This window comes from Anabrus simplex, chromosome 5, assembly GCF_040414725.1.
Source record: "Anabrus simplex isolate iqAnaSimp1 chromosome 5, ASM4041472v1, whole genome shotgun sequence".
Taxonomy (NCBI): Eukaryota; Metazoa; Arthropoda; class Insecta; order Orthoptera; family Tettigoniidae; genus Anabrus; species Anabrus simplex.
In genome coordinates this window covers 275062896-275087250 of record NC_090269.1, presented here as the reverse complement: position 1 = coordinate 275087250, position 24355 = coordinate 275062896, and the positions used below count along the sequence as shown (strand labels likewise).

General features: G+C 39.1%; 1 protein-coding gene across 1 annotated transcript in view; it reads right to left on the bottom strand.

The window, feature by feature from the left end:
• The window catches only part of LOC136874835 (neuronal acetylcholine receptor subunit non-alpha-2), a 120518-nt gene that overhangs the window by 10143 nt on the left and 86020 nt on the right, over window positions 1-24355 (bottom strand). The window contains exons 7-8 of the mRNA XM_067148515.2: window positions 19146-19298; window positions 9390-9565 (exon numbers count right to left, since the gene is read on the bottom strand). Of these exons, the coding sequence (XP_067004616.2) occupies window positions 9390-9565; window positions 19146-19298 (329 nt within the window). The remainder of the gene's footprint in view (window positions 1-9389; window positions 9566-19145; window positions 19299-24355) is intronic.

Below are 24355 nucleotides of genomic sequence, written 5' to 3'. Positions count from 1 at the left end.
GTATATAAATACAACCTCTATGTGGGCCTTAAGATCCATCTATTTCTTCATCAACATCAGTACAATTCACTTTCATTTCGGGCCGGATTTCTGTCCCACAAACTCCAAATCTCAACTTTTGGCTCAAATCACTCTGGGCCTCAAACATAGCGTGACCATATTATCAAAATGCCTATCTCGTTTCTACCAAAATTATTTATGTTTATTATAGAGTCCAAAAACGTTAAATCAACAATTAGTGTTAAAATCGGATTCAATGCCCAAATAAAATATTCATGCCACATAATATCTCCACATTTAAATTCCTTTGATTTGCAATCATTCTACCCAACTAGGCCCGTGCCTTTATTCTCAAAGATTATTATTAAACACGCCTTTACACATTACCCAATATTAATGTAACTACTTCGACACTTGTACAGATTATTATTATTATTTTGCCCACTGGCGAACTTCGCGATATTTACAAACAAATCAATGGACTTCATTCCGTCCCACAATAATTTAAATCACTTGGCAACCCTACCTCTGGATTATCTTAACAACAGGCCTTAATATCTATAAAAGTTCCGATACTGGAAAAACACTTTGGGAGCACTTCTAAATGAATATTAACATTATCTTTACGTGAAACGTGCTCCATATCATATCAAACAACTCAAGCACTTGAATGAACAACTCAACCCTACTATACTCTATTTAATAATCAAAATTATGATGAGTGCTCGATCTAATCATGTACATATTAATTTGTCCCTTTGTCTATCTATCTTTGAATTTATACGAGCCGGAAACGGCTCGTTTCACAATCAAGTTGCCATGATAAAATAATATGATTTCCTCCCCCTAACGATAGCAATCTACAAATATTTGAAAAGGTTACTCATCTCTGCCATTGTAGTCTGCTAAAACCGGACATGGAGCCTAGCCCCTCCGGTTTTTAGCACTGCATTCCACTTGTATTCATGCCAGCTTGAAGAATTAATCCTTGACCCTTTTCAACTTTACACATTTTGAATAAAAACAAATAAAATAACTGTTGCACTTTGGAATAATTTCCACCCTAAATTCTACTCACAAATTTTACACTCTCGGCTTTGTATCTAGCCCACTTAATGTAGATATACATTCTTCATTCATTTCCCTGACACTAGGAACATGGGATACCTCGGGATCCACTTTACGACGGCCCGTGCGCGCACTTGAATTTCCGTCACGCGTTAACACAGCTGACCAGGTATCAGTTTATAATCGACTGTTTACTAGGTGAAATACATCAAACACTCGTGATCGTTCTCACGTAACGTACTTCCTAATCTGTTGATAGAATCTCACACTCCGTAAGTTATGCTTTACCGAGTCCTGTCTATTTGAAACACTTCATACTAGTATACTGATCAAGACTGTAATATGAGCTACATCACGTCATGGATCACTGTACTATCTAACAATATAATACTTCGAACCCTACTCCACGAGTAAGTACACACACGCACCCCTGGCGTAATCACGGCTCGAACAAAATATCAGAAGTTGTCACGCACCCCAGGCGTGGTATCCGCTCGAACGCTTTGTCAAAAGTAGTTACGCACCCCAGGCGTGGTATCAGCTTCGACCGCTTTGACAAAAGTAGTTACGCACCCCAGGCGTGGTATCAGCTCCGACCGCTTTGTCAAAAGTAGTTGTCAGTCCTTGTCCACGACCTCATATTTATACTCGTATCCCCTCTCTTCCGAGTTCAAGGGAGGTCATCTTAGGACGCGCAGTTCCGATACCCTCATAGGACAATTTGCGGTTTGGCCCGTGGCTGAAATATGATATCCAATGATGTAATTATGTTCTCAAAGGCTCTATACCAATTCTCAACTATTATCGTTCGCTGGTAAGTGATATATTTGCGAATTTAGCTGCCGTATCCCGGCCTGGGATTTCGCGCTCTATTGTGGCGTCCTATGACTCCAGCCAATCAGCGAATAGCGTCCATGAATTCTCAGATTTACACCATGCAATCTCCCGCAATTATTAACTTTTTATAAGTTTTATGATATAGTAAGGCTCCTAAATTCCACCTTATTCTGAATTGATAACTCACTCCCTTCTATCAGTTTAATCCACGGAGTTAGCTACGCTAGTGCTTCTTACAATACGAAGTTGTCGCCTTGCTTTGGTCAAGTGAATTTTTCCATTGGTCCACCTAAACCACGTGACCGGGAAGGCTCATATTTTTTTCTTCCAGTGCCAACCCTGCGTTCAACTCCCGCTAGTACATGGAGATACCCCTACGTCATTTCTCAGAAATTTGCACCCAGCTCTCTGCGCTGTCGCCACTACCTATTCTGCTCGGGGCTATGAAAACTTTCCGCAACTTGTCAACAACTCGTGCCTTTCTCTTCCCCCCTTCGTCACAATTTCTGAGAATTCTAATTCTGCCGTTCATTGTGTTTGTTAATCTCAGCGGAGACAATATTCTGTGCATGTTTCACCATACCATCTCGGCCTGGCCTGCTCTTACTGTATGTACAGTACGATCTTCTCGCTTCTGAAAATGAAATATATATTCCTCCATAAATAATTATAATTGCATGACGCTTATCACACCCCCACCAGGGCGCAATATATATATATAGAGAGAGAGAGATATATAATATGGCGAATAAGATACGCCGAGTATTTGCCAAACACTTTTACTGGTAAACTAACTTCAGTTTGCTTCATGTTGCGAACGTGTATACTCAAAATGTTTTAAAAGAAAGTTAACGATTTTCTTCAAGGAAATAATTTTAAATGGAACATTGCAGCAATATTGTTTCTTGTATTCATTTGAACTTCCTGATATAATTTTAAAATTTCTCCATTCAGAACAATCGATAAAGTGATGTGTTAGGTGTTCTTCAGAAAGATAAATGAACTTAATTGATTGTCACATTCTACTCTTACAACTACGGCACCAATTTTTGCTGCCACGTTCATTCGTGTACTACACACTCCCCTGGTCCCTCCTAACATCTGTCGAGGTTAAAGTCCAAAGATATATTGATATAATTAAGAATGGTATGCCTCCTCACACACATATCTCTTGTCTTCGGCAGGATATACAGATTTTTTCATTCATATTTCACGTTCATATTCCCTCAGTGCTTGTTATTACTTAATAAAATAGGGAGCAAACAAGCTTTGTTGGTTTACGCGATTGTCGATACCGTGATCATATACATGGGGATCTCCAGTTTTACGTAGAATATTTACTACAGAGACGTGATTTTTCATTTCAATAATCTCATATGCAGTGGCCAGAATTAGAACTGCAGCCACCTTGATTAGGAACCAGTGATCCGCCACTTGGATATCATGCCTCATAACAATAACATGAAATAAAAGTAAGAAAATCTTTGAAACATACCGTAACCTAACTTTGAAATGCACTGTAAAACAACCTTTAATTTATTCAATCCATTGTAATGGCAACCTTTAATTTATTCAATCCATTGTAATTGAAATGACTGTGAATCGATAACCCTTTACATACTGAAATCGTATGCAACAACATATGATTCGCTTCCTCCGGTGCTAAATATGTATTCGTATTTGTAGGAGCTAGTCTGCGATTAATACGGGTGATCTCATGATTCGGTCTGTTACGTTGTTCATGTGACTAGTCAGTAGTGTCGTACGAGGTGACGCGATAACCGCTGGGCCGAGCGAAATATCTAGTGAATTCACGAACGCAGTTCTATCTTTTCTTTTCCTGCGGACGGTGCGGGTCGGTTTTAGGAGAAATGAAGTCCGCTTGTGTGACCGGGATAGCAGAGTTGGCTCGACACGTTTCCCTGCATTCACTGAAGTCAGACGTATCCTATTCTGACATGCCGCAAACAGTGAACGTGTTTTTCAGACGATCCGACTGAAGTATGAATGTGTTCGTCTCTCGCCTCGGGCAAGTGAACTGTGATAAGTTATGCCGGCAGTGACACATTAACCTCACTCCTAGCTAACTTGAAGTGAAACTCTTTGCAATTGAATCATAGGCATTTATAGCTCATAACCTTTTGTAACCACATGTGTTAGTTGATAGAACAATTGACATAGGAAAAATTAATTAAACTGAACTGAGTTCTCGTGTACACAAATTGCCCCAGTCAAGCGTTTACATCTACAGTATGCTTTGGTATAAGTATATGGTAAAGAAAAATCATAGGAGTGGCATATGAGATTGAGATTTGAGGTCGGCAAGGACTATAATAACAGTAAGGATAGCAGTTTCCAGATCATTCAATTATCTACAGTCAACGCGGAAATCTGTGGACGCGGTGATGGACCAGGAAATAGGAACCCAGACTTGTCGTGACATGGAGATCAGCTGCAGGATATTGGAGCCCAAGATGAACAACGAAAATGCAGTCGTCATCCGAGCCGACTGGAGGATGACGTGGAAAGACCCAGATTGATACCACTATAATATTATTTAAGTTATTGTACATGTAGCACCAAGAAAAGCCTTGGGAATATTAGTGTAAAATCAGGTAGTTACTAGATTTAGATCCAAATAAGGAATAGCTGTGTATTTCAGTTAGTTAAACTTGTTTAGGAACTTAAGCATGTCACTACAAGTTGCTGTTAACTCTTTGTGTTATGCCGGCAGTGACACATTAACCTCACTCCTAGCTAACTTGAAGTGAAACTCTTTGCAATTGAATCATAGGCATTTATAGCTCATAACCTTTTGTAACCACATGTGTTAGTTGATAGAACATTGTCCGCATGGTTTGAGTCAAGTTAATATTCAGATATCTTATTATTATTATTATTATTATTATTATTATTATTATTATTATTATTATTATTATTATTATTATTATTATTATTATTATTATTATTATTATTTATGTTATTATTATTACGAGCTGACATATTTCGTTGATGGATGGATAACTTTCAGGAGGAAGTTGTAACCGGACTATACTGGAATATCTAATACATTCTAATGAATAATAATGACGGATTTGATATCTAATTCTTATTTTAATCAGATTTGACATGTCTTGGGTGAAAGTATTTAGTATGATAAATAATAGAACGTCTTCTTTGAATATGCGTTACGATATCAGTGAAATGACGCTTACCGGGTCAGTTGGCCGTGCGGTTAGGGGCGCGCAGCTGTGAGCTTGCATGCGGGAGATAGTGGGTTCCAACCCCACTGTCGGCAACCCTGAAGATGGTTTTCCGTGGTTTCCCATTTCACACCAGGCAAATGCTGGGGATGTACCTTAATTAAGGCCACGGCCGCTTCCTTCCCACTCCTAGTTCTTTCCTATCCCATCGTCGCCATAAGACCCATCTGTGTCGGTGCGACGTAAAACCAATAGCAAAAAAGAAATAACGCTTGTTAATTAATTCATAGATATGGGCTGTATGCAATATGTCAGCGTCTTCAAATTTGCATAAATAATTATGTTGATTAGTAGGACGAAGTTGATTTTCTACGGATATGATATTTATATTTTTGAGGTGCATTCGGAGGCTGTTAAAAGACTGATATTTGTGTTCTTCGAGAAATAATTTCTCCCGTGTGAGGCCAGCCATAGACTTACGGTACATTCGACTTAGTCATCACTGATATTATCAAGTGTTGTGAATTAGAAATTCTTTCGTCCGTGTACCGATGATAATTATGTTTTCTGTTCTTATTCACCAATGAACTGTGATGTGTGTTATTTAGGTGTATGCGTCGACTTCTGTAGTACCTGATAAGTTGAATTTACACGATAATTTCATCCCAGGGTATTATTATTATCATTATTATTACATTTTTATATTTTTCCTTAGTCTAGTGTTATGGAGAATTGTTGTAACTCTTTGTGAATAATAATAAATTATCATAAAGAAAATTGCTCAAAACTTAATAAAATAATAAAATAAATAAAAATAATTGAAATGTCCGTAGTATGAGCGCCAGAGTTCACCAGAATGGATCCCTGGAATTTAGATAGAACATGATAATTCTTTATCTCCCAGGGCGTGTACATAATGCTGTGTACTGGTACATCTGCTTCAGGCCTTATCTAACCTTCTCTAAACGACTAAATAGTTAGGAACTGCACCTAGGTTCATCAATAACTCCACTGATTCTAAAATAACTAACTATATTCTCAATAAAATCCGTGCATGAACACCTCATCAACACACTAAAACATACATATAATACACACACAAAATATTACTGGAAGACTCCATATTTACAACAACAACAACAACAATGCAAACAGTGGGAAAACGAAAGCGCGAACTAAGCCACCATTTGCAGTTAGTCCGTTGAACAATATACATATATGTAGATAGGTACCCTTCACTATGTCTGTATCAACACGACTTGCCGATTCTCATAATTGGCACTTATTATATCACACAGATACTGTACCTCATGATACTGTGTTCACTGGCTCTAACACTTGTTTTAAAGATATATTCACTTGAGCAACACACGCTTGTCGTTCTTGAACATGAATTATGGAAAGTCTGAGATAGCTTTCACCAACATATAATACCAGGCCTCCACAAAGTAATACAATACCCAGTGTCTAAGCACTCCACGGTTTGTAGGTCAGCCACGTTCTACGAACATAAATAGACTATGTTCCACAAACTTTTGAAGCCCAGTCCAGTATAGTGTGGCAGTGCCACTTCAGTATCGTATCAGAAGTTGTCCGTGTACCATCCTCTCCTCGCCGTATCATCACATGCCTAAATAGACATCAGCTTTCCCCTTCCTCTCACATGATCCGCCTAGATTGATCCTGGCCAGCCAATCATGAGTAGATCCTCATGTCAAGACCACGCCCTGAATCTCTTCCTGGGCCCAAGACAATAACACCACCAACGGATTCGGATGTTTCACATTAGTCATCGGAAGTTTCCGACTACATCAACAAGTCCACCTCATCAAATTCTGGGCTATACACATGACTCATCCAAATTTTCCAAGTTCAAAATAGCAATGTTTTCCAATCAGTTTGTACAAAACAAATTACTCACATCATATATGGAGACCTTCCAGCATAAGATATTAAGAATAAAATATACAAATGAAAAATGATAATAATGATAATTGTTCTGGGGCATCCGTGGAAAGCAGAGGTGAAAGAAGGTGCTGGGGTGAATGGGTCTAACTACGTTGTCAAGAATAGATTTAAAACTTTAACAAAAGTTATATTTCTTTTAGAACTTCAACTTAACAATTTTTCATAACAATTTTACAGGTGCAAATAGCAATTATTAAACGAGATTGGGAAAATTCCACGATTCAGAAGCTTAACAATTTTACAAGAGGAAAAGGTATTATTGAATGAGGGGCATAAGTCCCCTAATTCAAGAGCACTTGCTCCCTAAATCACAATATCTAGCCTCCTAGAGGCACACTTTACAGTTACAAAACTTGCGAAAGAGCTAACAGGCTCTCCGTTTCTTTCAGCCTCCTCGAGGCAATCTCAAAAATCTTACACTCTCCGGCCTTCCATGGGCCAACTTACAATTTGAAACAGGGGTATCTCATACCCAACCTATATGGCCTTTGCGGAAAAGAATAGGTTAAGTAAACGACCCGAAACACGAACTGAATAGAGGCGAACTGCGCTCCGAGATAATGAACACCTAAAGAACCTAAAGGGCTCTAGGCCGATGAAACAGGGGCTATTCCCAAACTACTGAGGTGACTGGTATAAGGTTAAATTAATTCATTACGAAAAGGAAGAAAAACAGTTACAAAACGTAGTCACCTCAAATCAAGATGAAGGGTAGGTTGAGAGGGTAATTCACTCTCTATACCCGATTTACAGTTACAGATTTTATGAAGTTTTTACATTAGCCGGAAGAAGTTACATTTTAGAAAAGCTGGTTACATAACTAAAGAGTCGGACCTTTCCCTCGGGTTAAACTGCGGAGTTAGCAAGAAAGAAATATGTTATGTGGCCATTACCTTGTAGATGTACTAGCTGCCGACGAAAGAGGCCGCCCGCCTCCTGCTAAGCACACACACTCAGATGGACGTTGATCAATTGGCCAAGAAACGTGAAAAGCTGCAGTTTATAAACGCTCAGGGAAGGTTAGAGATCATTCAAGACTACACCAGCCACACCCTCTCAATTTAATTGGTCAATTCAAAAGGTAACACTCAAAATAGAACAAGAAACCTGTGATAGGTGGAAAATTAATTACAGAAATTAGGGATAGGCTAGATTCAAAACTGACGGATATCAAAATGAAATATTGCCAACCCAAAAATAAATGAACATCAATCAGTTAAAAAAGAAGTAGAAATACAAAACTTCTTTAAATGATAAGTTCTTCCACGTTGCACCAGGGTGTATGACCATAATTTTTAGTAGTGCCATCTGTAGAAGAATGTCCAAACTTCTTGATGAATGGCAAACAAAACGAGGATAAAATCACTCAGTTTAGGCAACTGCACAATAGCAAAATTACATCATATTTCTGTGGTGATATCTTCTGAGTAAAGTCCTAAGTTGGTGTAGTTTCAGTTTCACTGGTTTACCCCTAGAGAAGTTCATTTAGGCGCTAGTTTTGAATGCGCGGCGTTGAGATGTACCTCCCCGTACAATAATAAATCGAATACTGGCAATAAAATCTCACTTCTAAAAAAATGAGAGTGGAAATTACAAATGGAATTTCACACTGAAGAGATGACAATTAGTTTCGCGGAATCTGAAAACTTACAGTTTTCGGGCTGGTATTCATACTATCTGAGTACGTTGGTGATCTATTGATTCAACTACCACCACCACCGTCACCACACTATGTATCAACTAACTGATAAGGACCCAAGTTTAAAAAATCTCTGCTTACAAGTACAAGAGTCTGGTGGCAAGATCTGTCACTAATGTGATTCTACGAGTTAACTCAAATTGCTTACGGTATCAAGGCTATCCGATTCCATTATTTCAAAGACCTTCAAGAGATGGCTTTTCATAGCCCTTAGAGACATGTTGCTCGTATCAGAAAGTGGTACGGTATAAACTCAGCTCTACAGATTTGTAGAATGCGATGGAACATACTCCACTATTTTATACCAAAGGAACAAAATATTAGAAAGGCCAATGCATAAAATTGTCTTTGATAAAATAAAAAGAGCCTTAGAAACAGGATATTCTGGAACTTCGTACAAGTTACTATTATAGAATACGGTAATATTGATAGTATGCCTCCTCTTTGTAGCCTCTGCGTCGCACTTGTCATCAAGTTGACTCACATTATCGCAATAAAACTATTCAGTATGATATTTATCGAATACAAACTTCACGGCTGTTGAAGACAATCACAGTAATGGAAACGGGATTGGTACAAAATTCGAATTTGTTAACTCGATACACACTACTTACCCGAGGATTTAGCTGGCTGAGGATAAGCAACTGCCCAGGTCTTGACTCAAGGATCCATGTGATAATGGAACTGATCCAGGCCGGTGGAGCTCGTTCTGCAGTCAGCATTCCTCTAAGGATGATTGTGGTAAACAGGGACATTCCAACCAAAAACAGGGAGTCCCGGAAGAATATCACTGGAAATACGAGATGAAAGAAAACTAAACGATAATGTTTGAGAGAGAGCTATAATGATCACAAATATTCTATTATTGTAAAGTTTCTTGTTTTTGTGCTCCATGAGACTCAATTTATTTAATTTGGCTATAGATCTTTGTTGTAATTTGATTTATACTTCTCACTACAATATTTCTTCAGCGTTTCATTAGAAGAACATCCGACGGGAGTATGTGTCATCCTGCAACTGCGCGCGTTCAAGGATGGAATGGTATGCATAGGTATTTTGAGGCAGAAACAGGTTCCAAGAAGGACATTCCAGGAATAATTAATGAACAAGGGGAGTGTGTTTATGAGGAACTTCAAAAGGCAGAAGTATTCAGTCAGCAGTATGTACAGATTGTTGGTTACAAGGATAATGTCGAGATAGAGGAGGAGACTAAGGCCAAAGAAGTAATATTATTTATATATGATACAAATGACATTTACAATAAGATACAAAAGTTGAAAACTAGAAAAGCGGCTGGAATTGATTAGATTTCTTCAGATATGCTAAAGATAATGGGTTGGGATATAGTACCATATCTGAAGTACTTATTTGATTATTGTTTTGTCGGAGGAGCTATACCAGATGAATGGAGAGTTTGTTATAGTAGCCCTTGTGTATAAAGGAAAGGGCGATAGACATAAAGCTGAAAATTACAGGCCAGTATGTTTGACATGCATTATATGTACGCTTTGGGAAGGCATTCTTTCTGATTATATTAGATATGTTTGTGAAATTAATAACTGGTTCGATAGAAGGCAGTTTGGTTTTAGGAAGGGTTATTCCACTGAAGCTCAACTTGTATGATTCCAGCAAGATATAGCAGATATTTTGGATTCAGGAGGTCAAATGGACTGTATCGTGATTGACCTGTCTAAAGCATTTGATAGGGTGGATCATGGGAGACTACTGGCAAAAATGAGTGCAATCGGACTAGACATAAGAGTGACTGAATGGGTTGCTATATTTCTAGAAAATAGATCTCAGAGAATTAGAGTAGGTGAAGCTTTATCTGACCCTGTAATAATTAAGAGGGGAATTCGTCAAGGCAGTATTATCGGACCTTTATGTTTTCTTATATGTATAAATGATATGAGTAAAGGAGTGGAATCGGAGGTAAGGCTTTTTGCGGATGATGTTATTCTCTATAGAGTGAAAAATAAGTTACAAGATTGTGAGCAACTGCAATGTGACCTCGAAAATGTTGTGAGATGGACAGCAGGCAATGGTATGTTGATACACGGGGTTAAAAGTCAGGTTGTGAGTTTCACAAATAGGAAAAGTCCTCTCAGTTTTAATTACTACGTTGATGGGGTGAAAGTTCCTTTTGGGGATCATTGTAAGTATCTAGGTGTTAATATAAGGAAAGATCTTCATTGGGGTAATCACATAAATGGGATTGTAAATAAAGGGTACAGATCTCTGCACATGGTTATGAGGGTGTTTAGGGGTTGTAGTAAGGATGTAAAGGAGAGGGCATGTAAGTCTCTGGTAAGACCCCAACCAGAGTATGGTTCCAGTGTATGGGACCCTCACCAGGATTACCTGATTCAAGAACTGGAAAATCTAAAGAAGAGCAGCTTGATATGTTCTGGGTGATTTCCGACAAAAGAGTAGCGTTACAAAAATGTTGCAAAGTTTGGGTTGGGAAGAATTGAGAGAAAGAAGAAAAGCTGCTCGACTAAGTGGTATGTTTCGAGCTGTCAGCGGAGAGTTGGCGTGGAATGACATTAATAAACGAATAAGTTTGAGTGGCGTTTATAAAAGTAGGAAAGATCACAATATGAAGATAAAGTTTGAATTCAAGAGGACAAACTGGGGCAAATATTAATTTATAGGAAGGGGAGTTAGGGGTTGGAATAACTTACCAAGGGAGACGTTCAATAAATTTCCAATTTCTTTGAAATCATTTAGGAAAAGGCTAGGAAAACAACAGATAGGGAATCTGCCACCTGGGCGACTGCCCTAAATGCATATCAATATTGATTGATTGTGGTTTGAAATTCGTTTCCTAATATATTATTGGATAAGATAATGAAGTACAGTATATGGGGAACGACATAGTAAGGGACGTGATTGTAGAGGGTGAACTCAGTTTCAATCAATCAATCAATCAATCAATCAATCAATCAATCAATCAATCAATCAATCAATCAATCAATCAATCAATCAATCAATCAATCAATCAATCAATCAATCAATCAATCAATCAATCAATCAATCAATCAATCAATCAATCAATCAATCAATCAATCAATCAATCAATCTGCATTTAGAGATGGCGCTCAGGTGGCAGATTTGCTTTAAATTTTTTACGCGGCCTTTTCTTAAACCTTTTAAAAGAAGTTGGCAATTTATCGAACATTTCCTTTTAAAAAATCCTATCCCTACTCCTCGTCCTATAAATAATGTCCTAATTTCTTCTCTTGAATTCCAACTTTATCTTCATAATATAATCAATCAATCAATCAATCAATCAATCAATCAATCAATCAATCAATCAATCAATCAATCAATCAATCAATCAATCAATCAATCAATCAATCAATCAATCAATCTTGATCTGCATTTAGGGCAGTCGCCCAAGTGGCAGATTCCCTATCTGTTGCTTTCCTAGCCTTTTCCTAAATGATTTCAAAAGAAATTGGAAATTTATTGAACGTTTCCCTTGGTAAGTTATTCCAATCCCTAACTCCCCTTCCTATAATTTAATATTTGCCCCAGTTTGTCCTCTTGAATTCCAACTTTATCTTCATATTGTGATCTTTCCTACTTTTATAAACGCCACTCAAACTTATTCGTCTACTAATGTCATTCCACGCCATCTCTCCGCTGACAGCCCGGAACATACCACTTAGTCGAGCAGCTATTCTTCTTTCTCTCAATTCTTCCCAACCCAAACTTTGCAACATTTTTGTAACGCTACTCTTTTGTCAGAAATCACCCAGAACAAATCGAGCTGCTTTTCTTTGGATTTTTTCCAGTTCTTGAATCAGGTAATCCTGGTGAGGGTCCCACACACTGGAACCATACTCTAGTTGGGGTCTTACCAGAGACTTACATGCCCTCTCCTTTACATCCTTACTACAACCCCTAAACACCCTCATAACCATGTGCAGAGATCTGTACCCTTTATTTACAATCCCATTTATGTGATTACCCCAATGAAGATCTCTCCTTATATTAACATCTAGATACTTACAATGATCCCCAAAAGAAACTTTCACCCCATAAACGCAGTAATTAAAACTGAGAGGACTTTTCCTATTTGTGAAACTCACAACCTGACTTTTAACCCCGTTTATCAATGTGATGATACAATGTTTTTAAATGAGAAAAGAGACAAATCTAGCCGTAAAAGTTCAGGCATAAATGCTAAATCTAAAAAAGTAATGCATAAATGAAAGATCAAGCCCTTTCACAGTAGTTCATATCACATATTGATTATATATCTATTTTCGGTCTTTAAATATTAACCTGTTAAATAATTCTTCATTCATTTGTCCAGAATTGCTTTACCAACTTTGAAGTTAATATCTTAATAACACTTTCTTTCTAGACGTAATTTATTTATCCATTTGCGTATATGCATTTCCATTTATATTTGTATTTGAATTTGGTGCGAATTTCTAGGTCACGCCGCTAGGAACGCCACTTGCGAATTGTCTCCCGTTTTAACAAGGCTAAATCCGGAAGTATCGCATATTGTCTCTACTGTATTTGGTATGGACATTGAACATGCGTTTGATACAGTGTGGCGCCCACTGTTATTATACAAAATGCACTTCGATGCTCATGTGCTGCCATACCTGACTCGGATGGTAGCCAGCTTTCGGAGCAGAAGATCGTTCTTCATGTGCGTAGGTGGAGAGCGTTCCTTTATTCGCGGAATACCAGCGGGAGTACCCCAAGACAGTTCTCTTTCACCGGTGCTATACAGTCTCATGGTGAACGATCTTCCGAGATTACCACATGTGCGTATAGCGCAATATGCTAATGATGTTGCGCTGTACGCTATGGCTAGAGAGCACCTAAGCTTTAAATATTTACGGTATCTGAGAATTTCAAGCTCTTTGTGAACTAGTGCAACGTTAACCGTATGGAGGTTAATGCGACTAAAACGGTTGCCATGATATTCACTAGAAGAATGCTGGACATACCACCCCTGACTTTAGCTGATACCCCACTACCATGGCAACTCAGGACTAATTATCTGGGTGTGACTCTGGACAGAAAGTTGCTGTGGTGCGATCACATTGCACAGGCTATAGCCAGAGCCAAAGTTCGTAGATGCGCCCTGTATTCTCTGTTGAGAGACTGGCATTTGCCTGTTCGACTCAAAAAGAGGTAATACTTAGCCTACATTAGACCTGTCCTGATGTACGGCTGCGAAGCCTGGAGATATATCCCTAAAACCTATGTGAAAGCGCTACAAGTGGTTCAGAACAGAGTCATATCCATAATTGAAAACGCCCTCCGATTCACAATCTTACGAAAACTGTACACATTTCTACAGTTACTGACGATACGCTGCTACATTAGTTACCTCTAGGTTAGATCGTATCCCTGCCGGTCCTCACGATAGCGACATTACATTAATTAGATGACATTTTCAAACTTCAAACTTGCCCACCAGGTGAAAAACCCGAGGACCGTGGCTTTTATATAAATGATAAACTAATGTGTGTTAAAGTAAGGTTTCTTCATTCCGATTATGTATTTCAGACATAAACGGATACGAATTTATCCCCGATAGAGAATATCTTTAAGGTAGGTAGAGACTTACCTTAGGTGAGTTTCTCTTTCCTTAAAAAGTTCCTGGCTTTGATACATACATGTAAAGGGACCAGGCTTAGGTCCTGACACATGCAGATCCATAGGAGAGATTTAAAAAAATTATCTAGTAGTTGTCTTTGTGAGAGATGTCATGATCGTGGCCACTATTTCTTCTATAGAGTGTGGGGAGTTATGTACACTGACTGACAGAGCAAATGCAACACCAAGAAGGAGTGGTCAGAACTTTATGCCAATTGCAGGGTAGACTGACGTCACTGAGGTATGCTCATGATGTGAAATGCGCCGCTGTGCTGCGCACGTAGCCAAAGATAAATGGGACACGGCGTTGGCGAATGGCCCACTTCGTACCGTGATTTCTCAGCCGACAGTCATTGTAGAACGTGTTGTCGTGTGTCACAGGACACGTGCATAGCTAAGAATGCCAGGCCGCCGTCAACGGAGGCATTTCCAGCAGACAGACGACTTTACGAGGGGTATAGTGATCGGGCTGAGAAGGGCAGGTTGGTCGCTTCGTCAAATCGCAGCCGATACCCATAGGGATGTGTCCACGGTGCAGCGCCTGTGGCGAAGATGGTTGGCGCAGGGACATGTGGCACGTGCGAGGGGTCCAGGCGCAGCCCGATTGACGTCAGCACGCGAGGATCGGCGCATCCGCCGCCAAGCGGTGGCAGCCCCGCACGCCACGTCAACCGCCATTCTTCAGCATGTGCAAGACACCCTGGCTGTTCCAATATCGACCAGAACAATTTCCCGTCGATTGGTTGAAGGAGGCCTGCACTCGCGGCGTCCGCTCAGAAGACTACCATTGACTCCACAGCATAGACGTGCACGCCTGGCATGGTGCCGGGCTAGAGCGACTTGGATGAGGGAATGGCGGAACGTCGTGTTCTCCGATGAGTCACGCTTCTGTTCTGTCAGTGATAGTCACCGCAGACGAGTGTGGCGTCGGCGTGGAGAAAGGTCAAATCCGGCAGTAACTGTGGAGCGCCCTACCGCTAGACAACGCGGCATCATGGTTTGGGGCGCTATTGCGTATGATTCCACGTCACCTCTAGTGCGTATTCAAGGCACGTTAAATGCCCACCGCTACGTGCAGCATGTGCTGCGGCCGGTGGCACTCCCGTACCTTCAGGGGCTGCCCAATGCTCTGTTTCAGCAGGATAATGCCCGCCCACACACTGCTCGCATCTCCCAACAGGCTCTACGAGGTGTACAGATGCTTCCGTGGCCAGCGTACTCTCCGGATCTCTCACCAATCGAACACGTGTGGGATCTCATTGGACGCCGTTTGCAAACTCTGCCCCAGCCTCGTACGGACGACCAACTGTGGCAAATGGTTGACAGAGAATGGAGAACCATCCCTCAGGACACCATCCGCACTCTTATTGACTCTGTACCTCGACGTGTTTCTGCGTGCATCGCCGCTCGCGGTGGTCCTACATCCTACTGAGTCGATGCCGTGCGCATTGTGTAACCTGCATATCGGTTTGAAATAAACATCAATTATTCATCCGTGCCGTCTCTGTTTTTTCCCCAACTTTCATCCCTTTCGAACCACTCCTCCTTGGTGTTGCATTGTCACTGTCAGTCAGTGTATATTCTTATTATGGTGAGTATTTCAGTGGCGAGAATTAGGTAATCTTCATATCGCATTTTATAGTAGCATGCTAATCCTTGTGACCGTCTTTCTCTTGATGCTTGATGCTTTTCTGTCAAATATTTGTTCTGAGTAAAATCCTGGTATGGCAGTGTTGTTTGTTGCTAAGATATCGTTTAAGATTAGGATATCGTATCTGTCAAGCCATTTGCTAGTGACTACTTGGATAGAGCTTCTTAGCTCCAGACGGTTAATTATCGAATATTGTTCTCTGGGTCTGGGAATATTAAAAAGCGAATTCGTCTGACTATGGCTTCCTCAGACCATAATTTCGGAGAGGTGATGTTACGTAGGTCTCTGAGTTGTATTACTCCCTTGAAAGATTTTAGTGAACCTTTGGTTTGAATTTCTTCACACTCCAGTATTTCTGTCACCTTCTTTAGTTTCTGTAGATGGTTTACTAACATTTCGTGGGTCATGTTTTGGTGCAGGTTACTTATAATGGTGCCCTGTGACCGACGGCTTGGGTATCATTATCGAACGCTGTTGTGGCTGTTTCCTGCGCGTGATTTGTGCCCACGGTTGTAAGGGTCTGAATAAGTGATCATTTAGGACCGCTTCTCCGTGGTACGACTGCTGTCCATACCTCGCCTCTGTTTTGTAACGTTTAAGTTGGGTGTCGTTCTGTGTGTCGTTTCCTTCCGAACGTGTTTATCCTGTGTGATACCATCTGTATTTTCACTCCCATTACATTTCGTCCTACCAGCTCCGTAGGTTTGTGATCCTGTTGGATCTCCTTCAATATTTCGTCTTTTATAAACTTTTTGAGGATGAGTGAAAAAATTCCCATCATTACTTGAATCTGGCTGTTGATTTCTTCCATTAATCTTCTTCCATTTACTCCTCGTGGTTGTCATAATTGTTCTGTTCTTCTCCGCAAGGTACCGATAAATGCTGGCTGCTGCTTGACGTTTCGTACTGTTGGCCGGTAGATGTTCACTACATGATTCACTGGGCGATTGTTCAAACTATTTTGATTTCATCCGTTAGGTTTCGGTTTAATGTATGCTGGCTGCTGTTTGAAGTTTCATGTTTTGGGCTGATAGGTTTTTTTTGTCCTTTGGGCTACTGTAGTCTTTTAGTTGAATGATCTCAATTCGAACTTCCTCTACTTCTCTTTGGGAATTTGCATTTCCTTTATTTTTCATTTTATTGAAACATTTTTTGACATTTCTTAGCGCTTGCTGTGTGTCTTCTTTTGTATCTTCCTTCAAGTAACCAAATAATTCCACCAAAATATTCACTAGGCTTTTGAGGGCACTTTCAGTGTGATTTTCTGCCTCATTCGCCATTCTTAAGGTAGTGAATAGAAATAACTTTCAAACACACAGGCGTAAACGATCCGCCACGTTGTCATGCTGTTCTGATATGTCTGCTCTAACAATTGTTGGTACTAGTAACTGGCGATCAGTATACATTTTCGATATGGCGCAGTCCTTTACCATTCACCAGTGAGTATATTTTATCTTAATCATTACCTGACGAACACTGGCATCTCTTCATTGTACTTACCTGGAATTTTTCTTATTAATTATTCTTTTTCCAACACTCATGTCCACATACCTCCTCAGAAATAACATACGTGGCATTACAGGCAAATTTCAATGAAAGCCATCTATCCAACTTATTTTTCTAACATGATTCATTTTGCGACAATTTCTTTTCAATTGATTTGCTCGAACCACAATTGAAACATTTACGTTGATTACTATGACTATGTTGATTAGAATTATTATGGTGTGAAACAGATTGAATACTCCTTACAGGAGGTGGAAAATTGATCAATTACGTCTTTTTAACTTCATATTAGATAGATAGATATTATTTCAATAATTAATTCCAACGAGCCAAAGGCTCATACAGAGGAAGGTATTAAAAATATTCTGTAGTTCCCTTAATTATACTAAGATGCTTAAACTACTTAGTACTAAAAGTGAGTAACAATGCACAGGATGATTGACAGAAGGGGTGGTTATTTTAAACATTACCTATTTATATACATTGACCTATGATGTATCTATTCCATAAATTTTCCTGTGCCTTTCGATTGAAAGTTTTCAAAGTAGGGGCAATTTTTACGTCAGCGGTAAGTTTGTTGTATGCTTGAATTGCTGAAATTTACAACTATTCTTCCCATATTTTGAAGAGTGGATGTGATACAAGGCCAAATCATCTGCATGTCTAGTTTGATACCTGTGGTTGTCTGAATTATTTATTAAAGTAGTGTTCTGAAATATTATGTTTATTTTTATTTCATAAATTAGTATGACAGAATTAAGCTCTGTAATTATGATGAGAGGTAGAATTTTGGTCTGAATGTACAGGTATTTTACTGGGGTGTATAATAGTCAGTTAAATATGTTCCTTATTGCCCTGTTTTGTATTACCATTAGTTCATTCAAAGAAGACTTCTTACAATGTGACCAAATCACACATAAGTAATGCAAGTGGCTATATACTAGTGAATAATACATTTGTTGGAGGAGGTGTTTAGGGATTAAATATCTAAATATTTTAGTCACACAGCAACTGGGGCGATTTTCTTAGTTAAGTATTCAACATGATCATTCCAGGTCAGGTTCTCATCAGTAATGAATTCAAGATATTTCACTTTGTTTACTATTTCTATTTCCGCATCGTTTATGAGTAATTTATCACTACTTGAGTGAAGTATTTTCTGTTTTGAAATAAGTATGTATTTAGTTTGCTGCATATTCATTGTTTAATTGTTACACTGGTACCAGTATAAGAGAGTGAGTATGTTCTGCATAGTGTAAACTATACGTGCTGTTAATCCGGAATTAAATGCACTGAAATATTAAAATCCTAATTGTCGTCTATTTCTTGTTTACTCATATTAAAAGGATGATCATTTTTATAAAATTTCTGTCTGGGGTGGTTTCGAACACAATTGATCACCCCATCGGTGCTCCCCTGAATTTGCTTGTCATAAAAGGATGTGCCGATCGTTAACTGGCTTCTGTTAATGATCATTAGATGTTATATATTCTGTGTGGCTAGAATTATATGACATTTTGTATTTTGGAACTCTGATTATGATGTTGTTGATGCCGATGTAGACGATGATGATAATACTTACCTATTAAAGGCGTGCTGGCACCGTTAGAAGGAAGCTTCATGCCCAAATATTGAAGGTACAAGCAATGTGCCAGAACGTTCATGCAGCCCAGGTTGAGTCTCTGGGGGCTGATGGGGTCCAGGAAGAACATGAGCAACGTCATCAATGCTAGCACTGTGACATCAAGAAGAAATAAAACATAACCTTAGGTACATTGAATCCTATGCTGAACAATTCCGTGAAAAAAATAGTAATAATGAAATAATAAAAATAGCATTGCACTGTAAATAATTCTGACATATAAGATAAATAAAATATCATAAAACATCATTGTACCACATTAGATAACATTATTTAAAAGAATCATTAGAGCGTGAATATTAATACAACCCTTTTCTCTCTACCACCGCTGTCAGCAGAATACTCACTTCTCTCCTGGTTTGAACAGGTCCATCTTTGACTCTGCCATGGAGTATTTAACCAATTTTGAAAACTTAGGAGGAAAGAGACCACTGTTTATAAATATTCCAAAATCGTGAAGCAATTTGATAGATGTATGAATTTCGTAAGATGAGTCGATTATTCACTACTAAGCAATACGTTTCCAGTGTTGTACGTTCGCAATATGCAGACTGACTTGCATAATCTGTTGAACTCGACTGAACATCAAATTAATTAACATCTTAGTGGTGTCTTGAGGAATACTAACTCACACATCATTCACCTCCTATTAATTTCATCAACACTGCTGACAATAAGTACGTAATTCATACTGTGCCAGAACGTTCATGCAGCCCAAGTTGAGTCTCTGGGGGCTGATGGGATCCAGGAAGAACATGAGCAACGTCATCAATGCTAGCACTGTGACATCAAGAAGAAATAAAATATAACCTTAGGTACATTGAATCCTATGCTGAAAAAATCCGTGAACAATAATAATGAATAATGAATAATAATGCATAATAGTGATGAATAATTATTGCTAAAGACACTAGATAAACATTTTATGTTCATCACAGCCGTACCAATGTACCTAACAGATGATGTAAAACGGTCACTCATTGATATCATGATAAGATGACGACTCCCTATCATAGGTTTTCAATATCAGATGTGAAGAGTGTTCTTTCTGCGAGGCATGTCTTCCTTCAGTAACGGTTATAAAAGGAACATTGTGCCTCATTGACCGTTCACACTCTCGGAACTGCACACTTGAACGTCAGCAATACATGTTTCAATCAATCAGAGATCAGTGATCTGCATTTAAGGCTGTCGCCCTGGTGGCAGATACTCTATCAGTTGTTTACCTTGCTTTATCTTAAACTTTTTCAAAGAACTTGGAAATTTATCGAACGTTTTCCTTGATAATTTATTCCAGTCCCTTACTCCTCGACCTATAAATTAATATTCGTCCCAATTTGTCCTCTTAAATTCCAACGTTATCTTCATTTTACGATCTGTCATACCTTTTAAATCTGCGCTCAAGCTTATTACTCTACTGATGACACTCCACGCCACCTCTCCACTGACAGTTCGAAACATACCACATGGTCGAACACCTCGTCTCCTTATTGGGGTATTTCCAGAGACTTATACGCACTCTCCTTGATATCCTTACTACAACCTTTAAATACTCTCTTAACTATGAGAAGAGATCTGTAACCTTCCTTAACAACCTCGTTTATATGATTATCCCATTCCTTATATTAACACCTACGCACTGACAGTGTTTTCGATGAGATTCTCTCACCTGAGCCATATCTGCCTGTCAATTTCATAAATATTACTTTTGTGTTATTGTTAGTGGCCTCTTCTGGCTTCACCTTGAATGACTTAACAACTTCCGTGATTGTACTAGAGAGGGCAGCTCCCTCGATGTTGGACACGGATGGTCGTATCTTTCCGACGAGATGTGAATTCTATCTCTTTGACTCGAATCTTTGTTTTGGTTTTGAGAGAAGAATAAAATGGACCCCACGCAAATCGGAGTTGCTTTTTTGACTTACCGAAAAGTCTTTAAACGATTCAAACTTAGCCTATACCACCATCCTTCTCTTTTCCTTGCTGATTAATATACTTCAGGTATGGCTATTCTTTCGTAATATTTGTTCTACTATTTATAGCTGATTGATATGTGTCGTTCGCTCCGCAGTATGAATGGACTGCATGTTTTTTCTTGTGATTATTGTGCTCAATAGCACTTGTGCTCAATTGAGAGAATTGCGTATTTACAGGAGAGGCCGTTGACATATGTTAGCCGGGGGTTTACCTCCAGCTCGGCACCTTCTCAAGACTATAAAAGCTTGCTCATTCGAATTCAGTCGCTCGCTGTGTACGTATGTGCTCATTGTGTCCCTCTTATTCGATCTCAGTCGCTTAGTGTGTACACATTCGAACTTAGTCGCTCGTTTTGTACGTATTTGCTCAATCGAACTCATTCCTTCGCTTATTGTGTTCAGTATCATTTGCTCGCTCAGTGTATGACAATTGCTCAGTCGTATTACAGAAACTTATTAATTCTCAGTGCTTTGTGACCCTCAGTAATCAGTGATTGTTCGTTCCCACTTGATTTTTATTCACTGTTATGAAACGCCAAATGCGGCATGGTGTAATTCACAAACTTATTGGATACACTTATTTGTGAGCTTTGTAAGACTATTATTCGATCGCTGTGAGTTAGCTCACAAGAGCCAATAACGCTATCAAGTAGCATGAAACATTTATAACGCGTTCGCGGATCACGATGGTAACGTGTGCGAACCGTGCAGATACAACCGCTGTGAGAGACTGATTTCAACCGGGCTAGTTCCCGTAAATTAGTGACGCACATATCAGGACTAAAATTTGTGCGTAGGCTATAGTCAATGGTAGTCTATCACTAAGGTTGAGATATTGTGTACGATCACGCCAAGCCGTGAAGCAGATGTTCTGAAATATGTCACCATTCCAGACGATTCCAGGATAGGCAAACGCCAACCATGGTGTATCCAGGTCTCGAGGTGAGGACCATTAGGCTCCGTAATGACTGCTGTTGCTATGGGCACTGCCATCTTGATGTACAGGCCGTACTGTAGGAAGCGCGCCAAGCCGATCAGCTGATCGATTAGGGCGGCCTGCATGAATGTTATGAATGGTACTTGTAAATGTAAAACATAGTCATTGAGAGAATTCGTTAGATAATTGTGACTATTGAAAGACAGATAATTCATTTTAAAGTATATTGCATGCCTGTACTCTAAATTTATCACATCAAGATTTAAATAAACAGCTCTTACTGAGATAATGACACCTGGTAGTTTAGGTTAGGTATGTTATTTTCGTGTGGTGAGTAATGCAAATTCAAGAAACGTAATGCTTTTAGTGGAATTTAGTCACTGGATTGTTACCGCATGGTACATTTTTATGGAAAGTATTATGTTAATAAGTTAAATAAATTGCCACATTGCCAGAAAGTTGTGCACATCACGACGAATATCCAACTATACAAGTGACTATACACCAGTATTCTAATATCTTTAAAATGAGGGTAGGAGAAACTTATGGAAGATGAAAATCCTAACCGCAAATATAACTATTACGAAGAATACAGGAGTATGTTTCAATCATTTTCCCGAGTTTGAGGGTGAGTTTTGCTTTTGACTTTCTTCCCGTTATGTAAATTTATGACAGTGCGTTTTATTGTTAATAAAGTACAATCCTAAAAGTAACATAACCAGTATATTATTGTTATTTCTTGGGTTAGGTAATATTGAAAACGTGCAATAAAGGTGGAATCAAGTTTAAAATACAGAGCTAAGTGCAGTTTATAAAACCCAACCTTGTATTAAATGATTTTGGCATTGTTATAAATACACGCTGAACATTGCTTGTAGACAATATTTCGGTATTACAAGCAATGCAACTTAATTCCTTCTAGGATAGTTCCAAGAACTCCAAGAGCCAAAAGTTCCAAGAAAAGGAACCCATGAAAGCTGCACTGTATTTATGATCGTCTAGAGTTATGGCGCACAGCCATATTATTATTATTATTATTATTATTATTATTATTATTATTATTATTATTATTATTATTATTATTATTTGTGTACGTCCGTCGTGTCCGTATTTTTATTAATGCACACTTTATTATGATTTGTTGGATACCTAGTTGAGTAGGCCTACACCAGTCGTTATGCATTGACCATTTAGATCACTTCTCCTGGTACCGGCAGACCTAACTTACGAGATATCAAACAAGTACAGGTGTTAATTATCTAACCTGTTGTATTAATACAATATTTGAGACTGTTTCTTAACTACAATACACAGTCGTATGGAATGCTTGTAATACGCGGGTCGGACGGAGGAAACTGTTCGCCTCTTTGCGTGTCATCATCCGAGCTACACTACGACCTGTATATTACGAAGGCAGTGCTATGGGCTAGGCACGCATGCCATAGCTGTCATGTGATTCGTCGCTGATGGAGAGATGGCTGCTAAGTTAAGTCCTTAAGTTCTATAAGCATGCAAAGTGATATCCATACACTAGTATAGGGTTTAAAGTCAGTTAATTACTGGTTAAATGTAAGCCAGTGCGGCACTTGTTTTGCTCAGTTTTTGGAAGATTCAATACGTTCAGGACTGCAATGCATGTTTAAGCCCCGAGCTTAGTGATTTTATTTTAATCAGATGGGAACAAATGGTAAAAGAGGTTAGTTATAGGTGTGTGTTTCTATTGTTTTAATAGTGTTTTATTCCCGTATGCGTTGATTTTGATAGAGATGTTGGGCAGACACTTCACAGTATCAAAATGGGCTGAAGACGTCGGCGTCGCGATATTTTATAGAGTACATTAGAGACAGCATTAGATCAGGATATTTTCTACGCATGAAGCATGAATTTTTCAGCTGCGAGGAGTTGTATGGTAGAGTTATATTCACCGTTGAATACAGAGCAGGGTCTTCAACTTTGGAAGCAGGGAAGTTCAGGAATGTAAAGGGTATCGAACCAAGGATATGTTATGTGAGATGCAAGAATTGCCATGAGATGTTGACGGGGCTGAAATAATGAGAGAAAGGCGATCAAGCGATCGTGTTTACTGGGAGCACTGATTTCTGTGTGTTAGTAAGCCAGCCTGTGATTATGCACGTGAATGTGTTGGCTGTGCATTAATTTTGTCAGAGAGAATCTGTGTCATGGTGCATAGATAAGGAGAATGCGTGGTCCCGACCAATTGCTAGCTCCCAGGTAGA